We start from the raw sequence: 21,759 nt of genomic DNA, 5'->3' as shown, positions 1-21,759 counted from the left end.
GTAAATCTGATTCAGCAATTACACAAAGCTGGATGATGTCCCAGCATATCTATATAAAGCACAATGTGCGTCTCAGTGAGAGGGGGATTTGATAATAAAAAACACATTTGTCATACAGAACAAAGAGCACTATTTATAATGCTGATGCTTACATTGACATTAAAGGGACAGTCTAGTCAAAATTAAACTTTCATGATTCAGACAGGGCTTGCAATTTTAAACAACTTTCCAATTTACTTTGATCATCAAATTTGCTTTGTTCCCTTGGTGGTATTTTTGAAAAGCTAAACCTAGGTAGGCTCAAACTGATTTCTAAACCGTTGAAAACCGCCTCTTAGCTCTGAGCATTTTGAAAGTGTTTCACAGTTAGACAGTGTTAGTTCATGTGTGTCATAACGATAAAATTGTGCTCACTCCCTTGGAGTTATTTAGGAGTCTGCACTGATTGGCTAAAGTGCATGCCTGTCAAAAGCACTGAGGTAAGGGGGCAGTTTGCAGAGGCTTAGATACAAGGTAATCACAGAGGTAAAACAAGTATTAATATAACATGGTTATACCCATTCCCCAGGTTATGCAAAACTGGGGAATGGGTAATAAAGGGATTGTCTTATCTTTTTAAACAATAACAATTCTGGTGTATACTGTCCCCTTTAAACCAAAACAGGAAATTCATGTTTGTGAACATACAGAGAATAAGTTGCTTATTGGCTGCCAAAGACGACTCCCATGGTTGTAATAGAGAACATAATCAGACATACAAACAAAATGTCTATTTTTTTAGCACAAGAAAATACAGAACTCCAGTTAATTTAAAATACTTTATTTACTTTATTTTTATTTTTTTTGAATGTCCTGGAAAACTTGAATTGACTCATTAGAAATAAACTGTATATTGAATTAACTAAAATCATCTTAAAGGGACATGAAACACAATTTTTTTTCTTTCATGATACAGATAGAGAGCGGCAATGCACTACTGGGAGGTAGCTGAACACAACAATTTAGCAGATGATAAAGAGTTGTGTATGTGCAACCACCAATCAGCAGCTAGTATCCAGTAGCGCATAGCTGGGTACCCCTGAGCCTACCGGGGTAGGTTTTTTAACCAAGGAGTCCACTTCCAGTTTCTAAAAGTTAAAACTGCATGAAAAAGGGCAAAATAGACAACGAATGTGTATTTAATTTTTTTTTTTTTAACTATGCATAATTTACCCCCTTAGTGCTGTTAGGACAGCATGGAACACCCTGACCGTTTAGCTGTCCTTAAACCTTAGCCACTTCCTATATAGGATTGCAGGCTTTGTTCCGTTGTAGACAAATGAGTACCGTCAGGAAGGGGTTAAATACATAAGCAGACAAAAACCACAAATATAGACACTGAGACATGCAAAAAATAAAATAAAAATAATAATAATTACAAATAAAACACAACAATAACCTAGATTGTTATTAAATGTGTGGCTAAAACAATACATAGCAAGTTTTAAAATAATTTCAACTTGTTTTGAAAGATCCCACTGGGATTAAAAATAAAAACATCAACACGACGAATGAAAATATATCAACACATGACGGAACATGCAGCAAATAAAAATATTAACACATGATGGAACACACGACGCATAAAAATATCACACGACGCATAAAAATATAAACACATGACAGAACACATGGTGCATAAAAATATACACACGAGAGAACACACAATGCATAAAAATATACACACGAGAGAACACACAATGCATAAAAATATACACACAAGAGAACACACAATGCATAAAAATATACACACGACGCATAAAAATATCAACACATGACAGAACACACATCGCATAAAAATATACAAACAAAAGAACACACAACGCATAAAAATATCAACACACAACAGAACACACGACGCATAAAAATATCAACACACAACAGAACACACGACGCATAAAAATATCAACACACAACAGAACACACGACGCATAAAAATATCAACACATGACGGAACACACGGCACATAAAAATATTAACACATGACGGAACACACGGCACATAAAAATATCAACACATGACGGAACACACGGCACATAAAAATATTAACACATGACGGAACACACGGCACATAAAAATATCAACACATGACGAACACACAGCACATAAAAATATCAACACATGACGGAACACACGGCACATAAAAATATTAACACATGACGGAACACACGGCACATAAAAATATCAACACATGACGGAACACACGGCACATAAAGATATAAACACGAGAGAACACACAACGCATTTAAATAACACACGGCACATAAAAATATACACGACAGAACACACATCGCATAAAAATATACAAACGAAAGAACACACAACGCATAAAAATACACACGACAGAACACAAGACGCATTTAATATCAACACACGACTCATAAAAATATACACACAACGCATAAAAATATAGAAACGAAAGAGCATACGACGCATAAAAATATCAACACATGACAGAACACACGACGCATAAAAATATACACACATCTTTCCGTATACTTTTGGCCATATAGTGGGGTTAAATGCTCTTACACATTATGGCATTTTCTTTTTGCAATTGTATGTCCCTTTAAAGGGACAGTTAACAGATTGAGATTTTATATAAAATGTTTAGTTATACATAATGAACAGCTTTTTTCATTATTTATTTTGCCCCCTTTTCATGTAACTTGGCTCTGAAATTTGATCAATTTCTAATTTTCAGACCTTGAAATGCACCTGCTGACTTCTCAAGGCTAATCCTGCTACATTGTTTACGTACTTGACTTTAATCGGACTAATAAAGTCAATTAGTGCAAATAGTGTGTAGAGTTTGACTATTAAAACTAACTGCAACAAGGATGCTAATTTGCTTTAAAAATGTTAAAGGGACAGTCTACTTGAAAATGTTCATTGTTTAAAAGATAGATAATCCCTTTATTACCCATTCCCCAGTTCTGTATCACGGTTATATTAATATACGTTTTACCTCTGTGAATACCTTGTATCTAAGCCTCTGCAGACTGCCCCCTTATCTCAGTTCTTTTGACAGACTTGCATTTTAGCCAATCAGTGCTGACTCATAAATAACTCCACGGGAGTGAGCACAATGTTATCTATATGGCACACGTAAAATAGCACTGTCTAGCTGTAAAAAAAAAAGTATAAGATAAGAGGCGGCCTTCAAGGCTATCAAGAAAACAAAGCAAATTTGATAAAAGATTTGGTGAATCCAAAGACAAGAGCAATATGTGTGCAGCTAGCTCACAGTAATGCACTGCCTAGGTATGGTCTTCAACAAAGGATACTGACAATGAAGCAAATTAGATAATAGAAGTAAATTCAAAAGTTGTTTAAAATTACATGTTCTATCTGAATCATGAAAGTTTAATTTTAACTTTACTGTCCCTTTAATTTACAGCACAACTGCAGACAAATCGTGTAATCAGTTGGTGCTTTCTGCCACATTCCATGGTTTGATTAGATAAAAAAAAAATCTTGTGTTTCCCAGTTTTAAACACATTAAAGGGACAGTCTAGTTCAAAATTAAGCTTTCAAGCTTCAGATAGGGAATACAATTTTAAACAACTTTCCAATTCACTTTTATCATCAAATTTGCTTTGCTCTCTCGGTATTCTTTGTTGAAAGCTAAACCTAGGTAGGCTCATATGCTAATTTTTAAACCCTTGAAGGCCGCCCCTTTTTTCAATGCATTTGGAAGTTTTTCACAGCTAGAGGGTGTAAGTTCATGTGTGTCATACAGATAACTGTGACCATGCCCGTGGACTTACAAATGAGAGGGCACTGATTGGCTAAATGCAAGTCTGTCAAAATAACTGAGATAAGGGGGGCAGTCTGCAGAGGCGTAGATACAGAGTCATCAAAGAGGTAAAAAGTATATTAATATAACTGTGTTGGTTACGCAAAACTGGGGAATGGGTAATAAAGGGATTATCTATCTTTTTAAACAATAACAATTCTGGAGTAGACTGTCCCTTTAAATTATCAATGTATATAGTGAGAAATGATTGTATTCAATGCACGTCTGCCTAGCTGAGTGAGGTTTAGACTGACCTGTTCTTCCCAGTCTCATTCTGGAAAATCTGATCACAATGTGCCATCATGTCCTGTGTCAGCGTATAGATCTGCGCCTCTGGGTACTTGCCCTTGGCCAGCATTAGGGCACGATACGTGATCCCTTTATCTGTATCCATTTGACGCGAGGGCCCCCAGATCACATAAATGGTATCTTGAGACTGCTGAAAGAAGTACGTCTGATTGCGAAGAAGAAGAGGGACGCTGGTGTGAGATACAACTCTGAATGTGCTGCGTGTGCCCACGTCCGGCTCGTACCTCACAGTGGGCGCTGTGTTCATGCGCATAACGCACTCTGCCTGCTCGATCTGAGGGCCCAAGCCAGATCCCAGCATCTGCCCTGAGCTGGATACCACAGCGCAGGTTCCACATGGAGCTCGGACCAGCGACTGAATGAGGAAAGCAAGATTATTGCATATCATAAGTCAACATCATATCAAATAAAACAGACTGTGCAGCACAATAATACCCATGCCCTCAATTTAAAAAGAAATTGGACACTACAATTATACAAAGAAAACAGCTCTAACAGACTCACTTACCCCTCCATCTGGAAGCCTGCTATATCCAGAGAGCTGCAATATGTGAGGCAAAAAGGACGGGGGTCTGTCCTCTTGTTCCCTGGTATTGGTGCTCACCCAGCACAGCCACAGTACAGCTCCCAGCAGCAGGCATCCTACACATACCCGCGCCTGTGGGCACAACCCAAGTCAGAAAATGAACACTTAAAGGACCACTCAATGCAGTAGAATTGCATAATCAACAAGTGCAGAATAAAAAGACAATGATATTACCAGTTACCTTGTGCTGAGCATGAGAACATAATTTCCCAGCCATAGGATGTCTCCAGAACTGTTTACGCAGTGCACCTATTGCATCTGTAACTTACTTTGCCACTACAAAAAATAATAAGGCCAGGTGCTATGCTTTGTAACCTCCCGTTTGCGTTTATAAAAGTTACCTTATTTATTGATGTATTACAGTCAGCGTTATTATGTGAGAATATTTGTGCATAATTTAAAGGGATATGAAACAGTCTGTCAATAAGCAGTGTTTTATACTTAATAGAAATCATTGAAAATGTATTATTCATCTGTTTAAATGGATTTTACCTTTTATTTATTTGTGTGCAATGTCCATTACTTCCTATAACAGCCCTACAAGGGGGTTGGGTTCTCTATAGGAAGGCTTATGTAGCTTGATGTCATAAAACTTGACATGAGCTGGTTTAGTATTAAAATGGGCAGTGTACCTTACATTTTTCTCTCATTTAAAGGGACAGTCAACACCAGAATTATTGTTGTTTTAAAAGATAGATAATCCCTTTATTACCCATTCCCCAGTTTTGCATAACCAACACAGTTATATTAATACACTTTTTACATCTGTGATTACCTTGTATCTAAGCATCTTCTGACAGCCCCCTGATCACATGACATTTTATTTATTATCTATTGACTTTCATTTTAGCCAATTAGTGCAGTGTCTGCCAAAATCCACGGGCGTGCTCACAATGTTATCTATATGGCTCACATGAACTAGCTCTCCCCAGATGTGAAAAGCAAATTAAAAAGCATGTAATAAGAGGCGGCCTTAAAGGGCTTAGAAAGTATCATAGAAGCCCTTCTAGGTTTAGCTTTCAACTAAGAATACAAAGAGAACAAAGCAAAATTGGTGATAAAAGTAAATTGGAAAGTTGTTTAAAATGGCATGCCCTATTTGAAACATGAAAGGTTTTTTTGGACTTGACTGTCCCTTTAATTTGTTCCCAATGATCCATTTTACCTGCTGGGGTGCATTAAATTGTGTACAAATAGTTAATTTAACTTTATTTTTGCATTTGAAATAACTGATTCCGCCTGTGGCATTCCTACCGATTTAAAAGTATCTATACTTAAAAGGGACAGTCTAGTCAAAATTAAACTTTCATGATTCAGATAGGGCATATAATTTTAACCAATTAACGACCAAGGACGTGCCTGACACGTCCTCTGGGGTTTGAAGCTCTGGAAGCAATTGTGATCGCTTCCAGGGTATTGCAGTGATGCCTTGATATTGAGGCATCACTGTAATACCTTTTTTAAGCATCTGATGCAGAGAGAGCCACTCTGTGGCCCTCTCTGCTTCGGGCATGGAAGGTGCTGATCGTTGGTGGGTGAGAGCTGCTGCAGGGAGGCGGGTGGGTGGCCCATTGATGCTCCGTTCTGTTTCCTGTTCACACTGATGTGTGTGCACTTGACTGGGAATGTGGAGTGGGGGGCTGTGGAGGTTTGGGGGTGTGCGGGCGCACGCAACATTTACATTTTAGAGTTAAAACATGTGGAGGGAGAGAGAGATTGAGGGGGTTATAATAAATGTTGGGCAAGTAATCTGGGGGTTGGAGGGTGTGTAGGTTACACTACAGAAAATATTTTATTTTGCATAAAAATTTTTTTAGGGGGGGGGGGCAAACTGGGTACTGGCAGACAGCTGCTAGTACCCAAGATGACAACAAATAGGTAGATGGGGGAGGGTTAGAGAGTTGTATGGGGGGATCAAACACTGCAGAATCAATATAAACATTAAAAAAAAACATTTTTAAAAAATGCTTTTTATTTTAGTACTGGCAGACTTTCTGCCAGTACTTAAGATGGCGGTGAAAATTGTGAAGTGGGGGAGGGAAGAGAGCTGTTTGAGGGAGGTCAGGGAGGGATCAGGGGGTGGGATGTGTAAGGTGGGAGGTTGATCTCTACACTAAAGCTAAAATTAACCCTACAAGCTACCTAATTAACCCCTTCACTGCTGTGCATAATACAAGTGTGGTGCACAGCTGCATTTAGCGGCCTTCTAATTACCAAAAAGCAATGCCAAAGTCATATATGTCTGCGATTTCTGAACAAAGGGGATCCCAGCGAAGCATTTACAACCATTTATGCCATAATTGCACAAGCTGTTTGTAAATAATTTCAGTTAGCAACCTAAAGTTTGTGAAAAAGTGAACGATTTTTTTTATTTGATCGCATTTGGCGGTGAAATGGTGGCATGAAATATACCAAAATGGGCCTAGATCAATACTTTGGGTTGTCTACTAAAAATATATATATATATACATGTCAAGGGACATTCAGAACTAGCGCTAATTTTGGAGAAAAATAAAATGGTTTGGAAATAGCAAAGTGCTACTTGTACTTATTGCCCTATAACTTGCAAAAAAAAGCAAAGAACATGTAAACATTGGGTATTTCTAAACTCAGGACAAAATGTAGAAACTATTTAGCATGGGTGTTTTTTGGTAGTTGTAGATGTGTAACAGATTTTGGGGGTCAAAGTTAGAAAAAGTGTTGTTTTTTTTCCCATTTTTTTATCATATTTTATAAAAAAAAATTATAGTAAATTATAAGATATGATGAAAATATTGGTATCTTTGGAAAGTCCATTTATTGTCGAGAAAAACGGTTTATAATATGTGTGGGTACAGTAAATGAGTAAGAGGGAAATTACAGCTAAACACAAACACTGCAGAAATGTAAAAACAGCCTTGGTCCCAAACGGTCAGAAAATGTAAAAGTGTTGTGGTCACTAAGGGGTTAAACAACTTTCCAATGTATTTTTATCATCAAAATTGATTTGTTAAAAGCTAAACCTAGGTAGGCTCATATGCTAATTTCTTATCTCAGTGCAATTTGACTGTTTTTTTTTACAGCTAGACAGTGCTAGTTAATGTGTGCTGTATAGATAGCATTGTGCTCACTCCGTGGAGTTATTTATGAGTCAGCACTTATTGGCTGAAATACAAGTCTGTCAAAAGAACTGAGATAAGGGGGCAGTCTGCAGAGGCTTAGATACAAGGTAATCACAGAGGTAATAAGTATATTAATATAACTGTTGGTTATGCAAAACTGGGGAATGGGTAATAAAGGGATTATCTATCTGTTTAAACAATAACAATTCTGGAGTAGACTGTTCCTTTAAGTATAGGCTAAAGAAAAGCAATGTAATCATAGCCAGCAGAAGAAATTTCACTCCCAGTGAGTTGTAATAACATGATAATTTGAAACTGTATAAAGAAGCATGTGTGTGTACAGAAAGTGATAACATAATGAGATATGATCTCCCTGCAAGTTCAAGCTATTTTAATTGGTTGTGGTTTCAAAGAACAAACACCACTATTTCATATAGAAAAATAAACCTAAACGCAAGTTATCATACATTGTATACTCTGCAACTAGTATAACAAGTTATTGGAAACACATTAAGGAAAAAACAAATTTACAGTTCACCGTACAATTAAATGAATACTAGAAAAACAGGGAGTCAGATTTCCCAATGCTTAGAAGAGGCAGAATACAACCTATGTTGCCAACATGTAAACTCTTATCTCCCTGAGGGCAAGGGCTATGGGGAGAATGTATAAGTGCCTATTTTGCACACAAAAAAACAAGTAAATTGTTTTCTGGTTGTTTTTTTTTACACAATCTGTTTCTTTTTACATTAACATATTTGTCTTACTAAAGGAGCGTCATTTCAAATCCCTTTAATTAGAGACTTCATTTCTTGCAGAAATCTCAAATTGTACAGGAAACAATTCTTTTGTTGTCAGTGCGCGACCAGCAGCGCAGCCTGATCATTCGCTACCATATGATGCAGCACAGCAATGATTTATACAGCTTTGTAAATAGAAGGAAAATGGGAACAAACAGTTTGTACTACAGAGCGTCCAATAGACTGCGATTGGTGGAAAGCACCTGATTGTAAACTCACTAAAGGGAAATGAAACTCAAAATGAAATGTTTGTGATTTAGACAGAGCAAGCAGAATGAAAACAAATGTCAAATTGACTTTGTACTCTTGGTATTATTTGTAGAAAAGCATACCTAGGTAGGCACAGGAGTGTGCATGTGTCTTGAACACTATAGGACAGCAATTGTTTCAACAAATGTAACAATGTTAAAGGTACAGTAAACGTAAAAATTAAGGCTGCATAATTCTGCACTATGTGCAAACTAATGTAACATTAACTTAGCGATACCTGCAAAAAATAAAGCAATGTGTGAGCTTTCAGCCGACACAGCTATACTTACCTTGTGTTCTTCGCCAGCCTCTTCTGATCCTGTCTTTTTTGATGCGCTGTGATAGGACAGTGCGCTGCACATACTGCAGAATTATATAACATTAATTTTTGCGTTTACTGTCCCTTTAAAACTTGCTGTAAACACTTGTTATCTAGTGGTCAAAACTTGTGTAACATTTTTACAGACTGATACAACACTGCAGCTATATAGGGCTCGATTTATCAAGCGCCGGCAGACAGGGCGTACATATGCGCCCCTGTCCGCCACAGCTCACCTCTGGCGGGCAGAATTCTGCTGCCGGAATTCAGCATTGCACAAGAGAGCTATTTTGTGCTCTTGTGAAATGCCACCCCCTTCCCATGCACAGCCAATCATGCACGGGCAGGAGCTGTCAATTTCCCCGCTCGGACGAGACCGGGGCGATTCGAACCTGCAGTCGAATGACAGCGAAGGACTTGATAAATCGAGCCCATAGTGCTCCAAACATACATGTTCCTTAGCACGCAGAGGATACAAGTAGTACAAAGTTCATTTGATCATTTAATCTGCTAACGGATTGCTCTGTCTGAATCATGAAAGTTTATTTTTGAGTTTCATGTCCTTTTAATGAGAATACAACAGTTTTATTTCAATGCAATTCTGATTAAAACTTGATTCAAAGTCTGAGAGAAAAAAAAAAAATTCAGCCACCAATCAGAAGCTAGCTCCCAGTAATGCACTGCTGCTCCTTACTCTACCTATGATTTCCAACAAAGGATACCAAAAGAACAAAGGACATTTCAGAACAGAAGTAAATTGGACCTTTATTTAATTGAATCATGAAAGTTTAATTTTGAATTGACTCTCCACTTTAACACAGGCACTAAGTGAATAGAACACATTTACTTCAGGAATAAATTCATAAACTCAACCAATAAATAAATCCAGATTCAGTTACAATTTGTGTATAAGGATATTATAAAAACAGGAAATATTGTTGTGTATTACACATCACTGAAGTCATTTTTATTTGTTAGTTTCTATAAACATTGTATACAAGACACAGAGAGCCGGGATACAATCTCAGGACACTCTGCTCTTTAAAAATGTTACTGAGACATGAGACAAACTGAACGTTTGTATAAAGCAACAGATCAGCTGACCACTTACTATTATCTTCATTGTTTCATCGATCACAGAGCAGCCGAAGAGCCTATAAGGAGTAAAATAAAAAGGTGCAGTTAGAGATACGCGTATGTGCAAAACAGTGTCATAAGTCACCACACACATGTGTATTAGTGTCACATGTCACACACACAGATCAGCGTGTTAGTGGCATAAGTTACCACACACATGTGTATTAGTGTCATATACAGAGGGATTAGCGTGTTAGTGTCACATGTCACACACACAGATCAGCGTGTTAGTGGCATAAATTACCACACACATGTGTATTAGTGTCATATACAGAGGGATTAGCGTGTTAGTGTCACGTCACACACACAGATCAGCGTGTTAGTGGCATAAGTTACCACACACATGTGTATTAGTGTCATATACAGAGGGATTAGCGTGTTAGTGTCACGTCACACACACAGATCAGCGTGTTAGTGGCATAAGTTACCACACACATGTGTATTAGTGTCATATACAGAGGGATTAGCGTGTTAGTGTCACATGTCACACACACAGATCAGCGTGTTAGTGGCATAAGTCACCACACACATGGGGGGTTAGCGGGTAAATAAATACATTACTGGCCCTGGTTTAGAACAAATTGAGGATATACTCGGTATGCATTTTGAGCCCACGGTGAGTACAAGCTGAGGACACACTCGCTGGGACAAGGTAAGTACTGTACAAGCTGAGGGCATACTCACTGGGACATGGTAAGTACAAGCTGAGGGAACACTCACTGAGAAAGGGTAAGTATGAGCTGAGGGCACACTCACTGGCATATGGAAAGAATAAGCTGAGGGCACACTCACTGGGACAGGGTAAGTACAAGCTGAGGGCACACTCACTGGGACATGGTAAGTACAACCTAAGGGCACTCTCACTGAGAAAGGGTGAGTACAAGCTGAGGGCATACTCACTAGGACAGGGTGAGAACAATCTAAGGGCACACTCACTGGCATACGGTAAGTACAATCTGAGGGCACACTCACTGGGACAGGGTAAATACAATCTGAGGGCACGCTCCCATGGGACATGGTAAGTACAAGCTGAGGGCACACTCACTGGTATATGGAAAATACAAGCTGAGTGCATACTCACTGGTACATGGTAAGAATAAGCTGAGGGCAAACTCACTAGGACAGGCTAAGAACAAGCTGGGGGCACACTTACTGGGACATGGTGAGTACAACCTGCGGGAACGCTTACTGGGACATGATAAATACAATCTAAGGCAGCGGTTCCCAACCTGGGGTACGTGTACCCCTGGGGGTACTTGGCAGGCCGGTTGGGGGTACGCAAAAATATTGTTAGTAATGGCGGAAGATGCTTTGGGAGGGTCGGGGGGGGGGGGGCACTCTCAATGGGTCATCAACTAATAAGCATCGTGGAACTGTGGAAGGAAGGAGCATTTAGCCGGAAAGTGACAAGTGAAGTCCTGGCCTGGCATATAGGCAGATGGGAGCCCCTGCACCTGAAATATGTGGACCGGGTGTGGATGACTCCGGTCCACATATTAATGATCACCCTGTGTCACCAAACAGCTTAGCCTCCTGCTCCACCCATCTCTGTCCCATGCACACAATTTTGACTGCAAGTGCTCAAATAGAAGCGGCACTGCAGCAGCATAGCTACGTGGACACGTGTGGTAGAGTGGTGGAGGTAGCGAGTCACACAGGCGAGGCGGGTCTGCATCCCCAAATAAGTTATAGTCAGTGCCAGTAAGTAAAGTACTGCTGCTAGTGCTTGCTTGATTCAGACTGCTTCACTTCCAACTAAAAACGTTCATAGTGGCTGGGTGGTTAATATCGATCTGATCTCACAAATTTAAATATTTATTTTTATGATCATTACACTTTGACTCCCCCCCAGGGCCTTGTTTAGGAGCAACCAGGCAGCTGTCAGGGGCACCAGCCACACAGCAGGGATCCTCCTGAGAATGAGATCTGATCTTTAATCCTGTTGATACACGTACAGTCGTATGCAATTCAGGTATAGCTTACCTCCCCTATAAAAAAACATAATTTATGTAAGAACTTACCTGATAAATTCATTTCTTTCATATTAGCAAGAGTCCATGAGCTAGTGACGTATGGGATATACATTCCTACCAGGAGGGGCAAAGTTTCCCAAACCTTAAAATGCCTATAAATACACCCCTCACCACACCCACAATTCAGTTTAACGAATAGCCAAGAAGTGGGGTGATAAGAAAAAAGTGCGAAAGCATATAAAATAAGGAATTGGAATAATTGTGCTTTATACAAAAAAATCATAACCACCACAAAAAAAGGGCGGGCCTCATGGACTCTTGCTAATATGAAAGAAATGAATTTATCAGGTAAGTTCTTACATAAATTATGTTTTCTTTCATGTAATTAGCAAGAGTCCATGAGCTAGTGACGTATGGGATAATGACTACCCAAGATGTGGATCTTTCCACACAAGAGTCACTAGAGAGGGAGGGATAAAATAAAGACAGCCAATTCCTGCTGAAAATAATCCACACCCAAAATAAAGTTTAATGAAAAAACATAAGCAGAAGATTCAAACTGAAAACGCTGCCTGAAGTACTTTTCTACCAAAAACTGCTTCAGAAGAAGAAAATACAACAAAATGGTAGAATTTGGTAAAAGTATGCAAAGAGGACCAAGTTGCCGCTTTTGCAAATCTGATCAACCGAAGCTTCATTCCTAAACGCCCAGGAAGTAGAAACTGACCTAGTAGAATGAGCTGTAATCCTATGAGGCGGAGTCTTACCCGACTCAACATAGGCAAGATGAATTAAAGATTTCAACCAAGATGCCAAAGAAATGGCAGAAGTTTTCTGGCCTTTCAAAAACCGGAAAAGATAACAAATAAACTTGAAGTCTTTCGGAAAGACTTAGTAGCTTCAACATAATATTTCAAAGCTCTAATAACATCCAAAGAATGCAACGATTTCTCCTTAGAATTCTTAGGATTAAGACATAATGAAGGAACCACAATGTCTCCACTAATGTTGTTGGAATTCACAACTTAGGTAAAAATTCAAAAGAAGTTCGCAACACCGCCTTATCCTGATGAAAAATCAGAAAAGGAGACTCACAAGAAAGAGCAGATAATTCAGAAACTCTTCTGGCAGAAGAGATGGCCAAAAGGAACAAAACTTTCCAAGAAAGTAATTTAATATCCAATGAATGCATAGGTTCAAATGGAGGAGCTTGAAGAGCCCCCAGAACCAAATTCAAACTCCAAGGAGGAGAAATTGACTTAATGACAGGCTTTATACGAACCAAAGATTGTACAAAACAATGAATATCAGGAAGAATAGCAATCTGTCTGTGAAAAAGAACAGAAAGAGCAGAGATTTGACCTTTCAAGGAACTTGCGGACAAACCCTTATCTAAACCATCCTGAAGAAACTGTAATATTCTCGGTATTCTAAAAGAATGCCAAGAAAAATGATGAGAAAGACACCAAGAAATATAAGTCTTCCAGACTCTATAATATATCTCTCTGGATACAGATTTACGAGCCTGTAACATAGTATTAATCACAGAGTCAGAGAAACCTCTTTGACCAAGAATCAAGCGTTCAATCTCCATACCTTTAAATTTAAGGATTTCAGATCCTGATGGAAAAAAGGACCTTGAGACAAAAGGTCTGGTCTTAACGGAAGAGTCCACGGTTGGCAAGAGGCCATCCGGACAAGATCCGCATACCAAAACCTGTGAGGCCATGCCGGAGCTACCAGCAGAACAAACGAGCATTCCTTCAGAATCTTGGAGATTACTCTTGGAAAAAGAACTAGAGGCGGAAAGATATAGGCAGGATGATACTTCCAAGGAAGTGATAATGCATCCACTGCCTCCGCCTGAGGATCCCGGGATCTGGACAGATACCTGGGAAGTTTCTTGTTTAGATGAGAAGCCATCAGATCTATTTCTGGAAGTTCCCACATTAGAACAATCTGAAGAAATACCTCTGGGTGAAGAGACCATTCACCCGGATGCAACGTTTGGCGACTGAGATAATCCGCTTTCCAATTGTCCATACCTGGGATATGAACCACAGAGATTAGACAGGAGCTGGATTCCACCCAAACCAAAATTCGAGATACTTCTTTCATAGCCAGAGGACTGTGAGTCCCTCCTTGATGATTGATGTATGCCACAGTTGTGACATTGTCTATCTGAAAACAAATGAACAACTCTCTCTTGAGAAGAGGCCAAGACTGAAGAGCTCTGAAAATTGCACGGAGTTCCAAAATATTGATCGGAAATCTCACCTCCTGAGATTCCCAAACCCCTTGTGCCGTCAGATACCCCCACACAGCTCCCCAACCTGTAAGACTTGCATCTGTTGAGATTATAGTCCAGGTCGGAAGAACAAAGAAGCCCCCTGAACTAAACGATGGTGATCTGTCCACCATGTCAGAGAGTGTTGTAAAATCGGTTTAAAGATATTAATTGAGATATCTTTGAGTAATCCCTGCACCATTGGGTCAGCATACAGAGCTGAAGAGGTCGCATGTGAAAACGAGCAAAGGAGATCGCATCTGATGCGGCAGTCCTAAGACCCAACATTTCCATGCATAAGGCTACCAAAGGGAATGATTGTGACTGAAGGTTTTGACAAGCTGATATCAATGTTAAACTTCTCTTGTCTGACAAGGACAGAGTCATAGACACTGAATTTATGTACAAAAACCTAAAAAGGTTACCCTTGTCTGAGGAATCAATGAACTGAATGGTAAATTGATCCTCCAACCATGAAATTGAAGAAACAACACAAGTCGATTCGTATGAGATTCTTCGAAAATGAGAAGACTGAGCAAGTACCAAGATATCGTCCAAATAAGGAAATACCAAAACCCTATTCTCTGATTACAGAAAAAAGGGGCACCGAGAACCTTTGAAAAAAATTCTTGGAACTGAGGCTAGACCAAACGGTAGAGCCACCAAACTGGTAATGCTTGTCTAAAAAGAGAATCTCAGACACTAAAAGTGATCTGGATGAATCGGAATATGCAGATACACATCCTGTAAATCTATTGTAGACATATAATGCCCTTGCTAAACAAAAGGCAGGATAGTCCTACAGTAACCATCTTGAATGTTGGTATCCTAACATAACGATTCAATAATGACAGATCCGGAACTGGTCTGAAGGAATTGACCTTCTTTGGTACAAATGAAGAGATAAAATAAAACCCCAGCCCCTGTTCCAGAACTGGAACTGGCATAAATACTCCAGCCAACTCTAGATCTGAAACACATTACAGAAATGCTGAGCCTTTGCTGTGTTAACTGGGACACGGGAAAGAAAAGAATCTCTTAGCAGGAGGCCTTAACTTGAAGCCAATTCTGTACCTTTCTGAAACAATGTTTCTGAAACCAGAGATTAAGAACGGAATTGATCCAAATTTCTTTGAAGAAAACGTAATCTGCCCCATACCAGCTGAGCTGGAATAAGGGCCGCACCTTCATAGGTACTTAGGAGCTGGCTATAGGTTTCTATAAGGCTTGGATATATTCCAAACTGGAAATAGTTTCCAAACTGATACCGCTCCTGAGGATGAAGGATCAGGCTTTTGTTCTTTGTAAGGAAAGGAACTAAAATGATTATTTACCCTGGAAAGAAAGGGAAAGCAAAGATGACTTAGAAGACATGTCAGCATTCCAAGTTTAATCCATAAAGCTTCTCTAGCTAAAATAGCTAGAGACATATACCTGACATCAACTCTAATGATATCAAAAGATGGTATCACCAATAAAATTATTAGCATGTTATAGAATAATAATAATGCTATAAAATTATGATCTGTTACTTGTTGCTCTAAAGCTTCTAATCAAAAAGTTGAAGCTGCAGCAACATCCGCTAAAAATATAGCAGGTCTAAGAAGATTACCTGAACATAAGTAAGCTTTTCTTAGAAAGGATTCAATTTTCCTATCTAAAGGATCCTTAAATGAAGTACTATCTGCCGTAGGAATAGTAGTACATTAGCAGGAGTAGAGATAGCCCCATAACCTTAGGGATTTTTGTCTCAAAAAACTCTAATCTGTCAGATGGCACAGGATATAATTTGCTTAAACGTCTAGAAGGAGTAAATAAATTACCCAAATTATTCCATTCCCTGGAAATTACTTCAGAAATAGCATCAGGGAGATAAAACACTTCTGGAATAACTACAGGAGATTTAAAAACCTTATTTAAACGTTTACATTTAGAATCAAGAGGACCAGAATCCTCTATTTCTAATGCAAATAACACTTCTTTAAGTAAAGAACGAATAAATTCCATCTTGAACAAATACAAAGATTTATCAGCATCAACCTCTGAGACAGAAACCTCTGAACCAGAAGAACCATTATCAGTATCAGAATGATGATGTTCATTTAAAAATTCATCTGAAAAAAGAGAAGTTTTAAAAGACTTTTATGTATACTAGAAGGAGAAATAACAGACATAGCCTTCTTAATGGATTTAAAAAATAAAATCTCTTATGTTATCAGGAACACTCTGAAAATTAGATGTTGACGGAACAGCAACAGGTAATGTAACAGTACTAAAGGAAATTTTATCTGCATTAATAAGTTTGACATGACATGCAATACAAATAACAGCTGGAGAAACAGATACCAAAAGTTTATAGCAGATACACTTAGCTTGGTAGCTCCAGCACTGTGCAGTGACTTTCCTGAAGTAACTTCTGACTCAGTTGCAACGTGGAACATCTTGCAATATGTAAAAGAAAAAAACAACATATAAAGCAAAATTGATCAAATTCCTTAAATGACAGTTTCAGGAATGGGAAAAAATGCCAAAGAACAAGCTTCTAGCAACCAGAAGCAATAAAAAATGAGACTTAAATAATGTGGAGACAAAAGTGACGCCCATATTTTTTCGCGCCAAATAAGACGCCCACATTATTTGGCGCCTAAATGCTTTTTGGCGCCAAAAATGACGCCACATCCGGAACGCCGACATTTTTGGCGCAAAATAACGTCAAAGAATGACGCAACTTCCGGCGACACGTATGACGCCGGAAACGGAAATAGAATTTTTGCGCCAAAAAAGTCCGTGCCAAGAATGACGCAATAAAATGAAGCATTTTCAGCCCCCGCGAGCATAACAGCCCACAGGGAAAAAGTCAAATTTTAAGGTAAAAAATGTTAAATTAAAATGCATTATCCCAAATATGAAACTGACTGTCTGAAAAATAAGGAAAGTTGAACATTCTGAGTCAAGGCAAATAAATGTTTGAATACATATATTTAGAACTTTATAAACAAAGTGCCCAACCATAGCTAGGAGTGTCACAGAAAATAAGACTTACTTACCCCAGGACACTCATCTACATAAAGCAGATAGCCAAACCAGTACTGAAACGAGAATCAGTAGAGGTAATGGTGTATATAAGAGTATATCGTCGATCTGAAAAGGGAGGTAAGAGATGAATCTCTACGACCGATAACAGAGAACCTATGAAATAGACCCCTTAGAAGGAGATCACTGCATTCAAATAGGCAATACTCTCCTCACATCCCTCTGACATTCACTGCACGCTGAGAGGAAAACCGGGCTCCAACTTGCTGCGGAGCGCATATCAACGTAGAATCTAGCACAAACTTACTTCACCACCTCCATAGGAGGCAAAGTTTGTAAAACTGATTTGTGGGTGTGGTGAGGGGTGTATTTATAGGCATTTTAAGGTTTGGGAAACTTTGCCCCTCCTGGTAGGAATGTATATCCCATACGTCACTAGCTCATGGACTCTTGCTAATTACATGAAAGAAAGTGCTTCCTTTATTTTGAGGGATGGGTGGGGGTAATGAAGAGAGGGGGTACTCATAAATGAAAAGCCTAATCAAGGGGTACAGGAGAGAAAAAAGGTTGGGAACCGCTGATCTAAGGGCATGCTCACTGGGGCATGGTAAGAATAAGCTAAGGGGAACACTCACTGGGGCATGGTAAGTGCAAGCTGAGGGCACACTCACTGGGGCATGGTAAGAATAAGCTGAGGACACACTCACTGGGACAGGGTAAGTACAAGCTGAGGGCCCACAGACTGGCAAAGGGTGAGCACAAGCTGAGGACACAATCACTGGGACATGGTAAATACAAGCTGAGGGCATACTCACTGGGACATGGTAACTACAAGCTGAGGGCACAATCACTGGGACATGGTAAATACAAGCTGAGGGCATACTCACTGGGACATGGTAACTACAAGCTGAGGGCACAATCACTGGGACATGGTAAATACAAGCTGAGGGCATACTCACTGGGACATGGTAACTACAAGCTGAGCGCACACTCACTTGGACATGGTAAGAATAAGATGAGGGCACACTCACTGGGACATGGTAACTACAAGCTGAGGGCACATTCATTGGGACATGGTAACTACAAGCTGAGGGGACATGGTAACTACAAGCTGAGGGGACATGGTAACTACAAGTTGAGGGCACACTCACTAGGACATGGTAACTACAAGCTGAGGGCACACTCATTGGGACATGGTAACTACAAACTGAGGGCACACTCACTGGGACATGGTAACTACAAGCTGAGGGCACACTCACTGGGACATGGTAACTACAAGCTGAGGGGACATGGTAACTACAAGTTGAGGGCACACTCACTAGGACATGGTAACTACAAGCTGAGGGCACACTCATTGGGACATGGTAACTACAAGCTGAGGGCACACTCACTGGGACATGGTAACTACAAGCTGAGGGCACACTCACTGGGACATGGTAACTACAAGCTGAGGGGACATGGTAACTACAAGCTGAGGGGACATGGTAACTACAAGTTGAGGGCACACTCACTAGGACATGGTAACTACAAGCTGAGGGCACACTCACTGGGACAAGGTAACTACAAGTTGAGGGCACACTCACTAGGACATGGTAACTACAAGCTGAGGGCACACTCACTGGGACAAGGTAACTACAAGCTGAGGGCACACTCACTGGGACAAGGTAACTACAAGCTGAGGGCACACTCACTGGGACATGGTAACTACAAGCTGAGGGCACACTTACTGGGACATGGTAACTACAAGCTGAGCGCACACTCACTTGGACATGGTAAGAATAAGCTGAGGGCACACTCACTGGGACATGGTAACTACAAGCTGAGGGCACATTCACTGGGACATGGTAACTACAAGCTGAGGGGACATGGTAACTACAAGCTGAGGGGACATGGTAACTACAAGTTGAGGGCACACTCACTAGGACATGGTAACTACAAGCTGAGGGCACACTCATTGGGACATGGTAACTACAAGCTGAGGGCACACTCACTGGGACATGGTAACTACAAGCTGAGGGCACACTCACTGGGACATGGTAACTACAAGCTGAGGGGACATGGTAACTACAAGTTGAGGGCACACTCACTAGGACATGGTAACTACAAGCTGAGGGCACACTCACTAGGACATGGTAACTACAAGCTGAGGGCACACTCATTGGGACATGGTAACTACAAGCTGAGGGCACACTCACTGGGACATGGTAACTACAAGCTGAGGGCACACTCACTGGGACATGGTAACTACAAGCTGAGGGGACATGGTAACTACAAGCTGAGGGGACATGGTAACTACAAGTTGAGGGCACACTCACTAGGACATGGTAACTACAAGCTGAGGGCACACTCACTGGGACAAGGTAACTACAAGTTGAGGGCACACTCACTAGGACATGGTAACTACAAGCTGAGGGCACACTCACTGGGACAAGGTAACTACAAGCTGAGGGCACACTCACTGGGACAAGGTAACTACAAGCTGAGGGCACACTCACTGGGACAAGGTAACTACAAGCTGAGGGCACACTTACTGGGACATGGTAACTACAAGTTGAGGGCACATTCACTAGGACATGGTAACTACAAGCTGAGGGCACACTCACTGGGACAAGGTAACTACAAGCTGAGGGCACACTCACTGGGACAAGGTAACTACAAGCTGAGGGCACACTCACTGGGACAAGGTAACTACAAGCTGAGGGCACACTCACTGGGACATGGTAACTACAAGCTGAGGGCACATTCACTGGGACATGGTAACTACAAGCTGAGGGCACACTCACTGGGACATAGTAACTACAAGCTGAGGGCACACTCACTGGGACATGGTAACTACAAGCTGAGGGGACATGGTAACTACAAGTTGAGGGCACACTCACTAGGACATTGTAACTACAAGCTGAGGGCACACTCACTAGGACAAGGTAACTACAAGCTGAGGGCACACTCACTGGGACATGGTAACTACAAGCTGAGGGCACACTCACTGGGACAAGGTAACTACAAGCTGAGGGGACATGGTAACTACAAGCTGAGGGGACATGGTAACTACAAGTTGAGGGCACACTCACTAGGACATGGTAACTACAAGCTGAGGGCACACTCACTGGGACAAGGTAACTACAAGTTGAGGGCACACTCACTAGGACATGGTAACTACCAGCTGAGGGCACACTCACTGGAACAAGGTAACTACCAGCTGAGGGCACACTCACTGGGACAAGGTAACTACAAGCTGAGGGCACACTCACTGGGACATGGTAACTACAAGCTGAGGGCACACTCACTGGGACATGGTAACTACAAGCTGAGGGCACACTCACTGGGACATGGTAACTACAAGTTGAGGGCACACTCACTAGGACATGGTAACTACAAGCTGAGGGCACACTCACTGGGACAAGGTAAGTACAAGCTGAGGGCACACTCACTGGGATAAGGTAACTACAAGCTGAGGGCACACTCACTGGGACATGGTAACTACAAGCTCAGGGCACACTCACTGGGACATGGTAACTACAAGCTGAGGGCACACTCACTGGGACATGGTAACTACAAGCTGAGGGGACATGGTAACTACAAGCTGAGGGCACACTCACTAGGACAAGGTAACTACAAGCTGAGGGCACACTCACTGGGACATGGTAACTACAAGCTGAGGGCACACTCACTGGGACAAGGTAACTACAAGCTGAGGGCACACTCACTGGTATACGGTAAGTACAATCTAAGGGCACACTCACTGGGACAGGGTAAATACAATCTGAGGGCACGCTCCCATGGGACATGGTAAGTACAAGCTGAGGGCACACTCACTGGTATATGGAAAATACAAGCTGAGTGCATACTCACTGGTACATGGTAAGAACAAGCTGGGGGCACACTTACTGGGACATGGTGAGTACAACCTGCGGGAACGCTTACTGGGACATGGTAAATACAATCTAAGGGCATGCTCACTGGGGCATGGTAAGAATAAGCTAAGGGGAACACTCACTGGGACATGGTAAGTACAAGCTGAGGGCACACTCACTGGGGCATGGTAAGAATAAGCTGAGGACACACTCACTGGGACAGGGTAAGTACAAGCTGAGGGCCCACAGACTGGCAAAGGGTGAGCACAAGCT

The 21,759-nt window shown here is 40.8% G+C and overlaps 1 protein-coding gene across 4 annotated transcripts in view; it reads right to left on the bottom strand.

Annotated features, from left to right (window-relative positions):
• Positions 1-21,759, bottom strand: part of ST6GALNAC4 (ST6 N-acetylgalactosaminide alpha-2,6-sialyltransferase 4) — a 36,370-nt gene that overhangs the window by 13,010 nt on the left and 1,601 nt on the right. For 3 of the 4 annotated variants that reach the window (XM_053695626.1, XM_053695625.1, XM_053695628.1), the window contains exons 2-4: positions 10,314-10,356; positions 4,656-4,805; positions 4,093-4,502 (exon numbers count right to left, since the gene is read on the bottom strand). In XM_053695626.1, the coding sequence (XP_053551601.1) occupies positions 4,093-4,502; positions 4,656-4,805; positions 10,314-10,325 (572 nt within the window). In that variant the 5' untranslated portion in view covers positions 10,326-10,356. Of the gene's footprint in view, positions 1-4,092; positions 4,503-4,655; positions 4,806-10,313; positions 10,357-12,173; positions 12,422-21,759 lie in introns of those variants that run through there. The other variant, XM_053695627.1, reaches the window with a different exon arrangement.

This window comes from Bombina bombina, chromosome 12, assembly GCF_027579735.1.
Source record: "Bombina bombina isolate aBomBom1 chromosome 12, aBomBom1.pri, whole genome shotgun sequence".
Lineage (NCBI taxonomy): Eukaryota > Metazoa > Chordata > Amphibia > Anura > Bombinatoridae > Bombina > Bombina bombina.
This window is presented reverse-complemented; position numbering and strand designations above follow the sequence as displayed.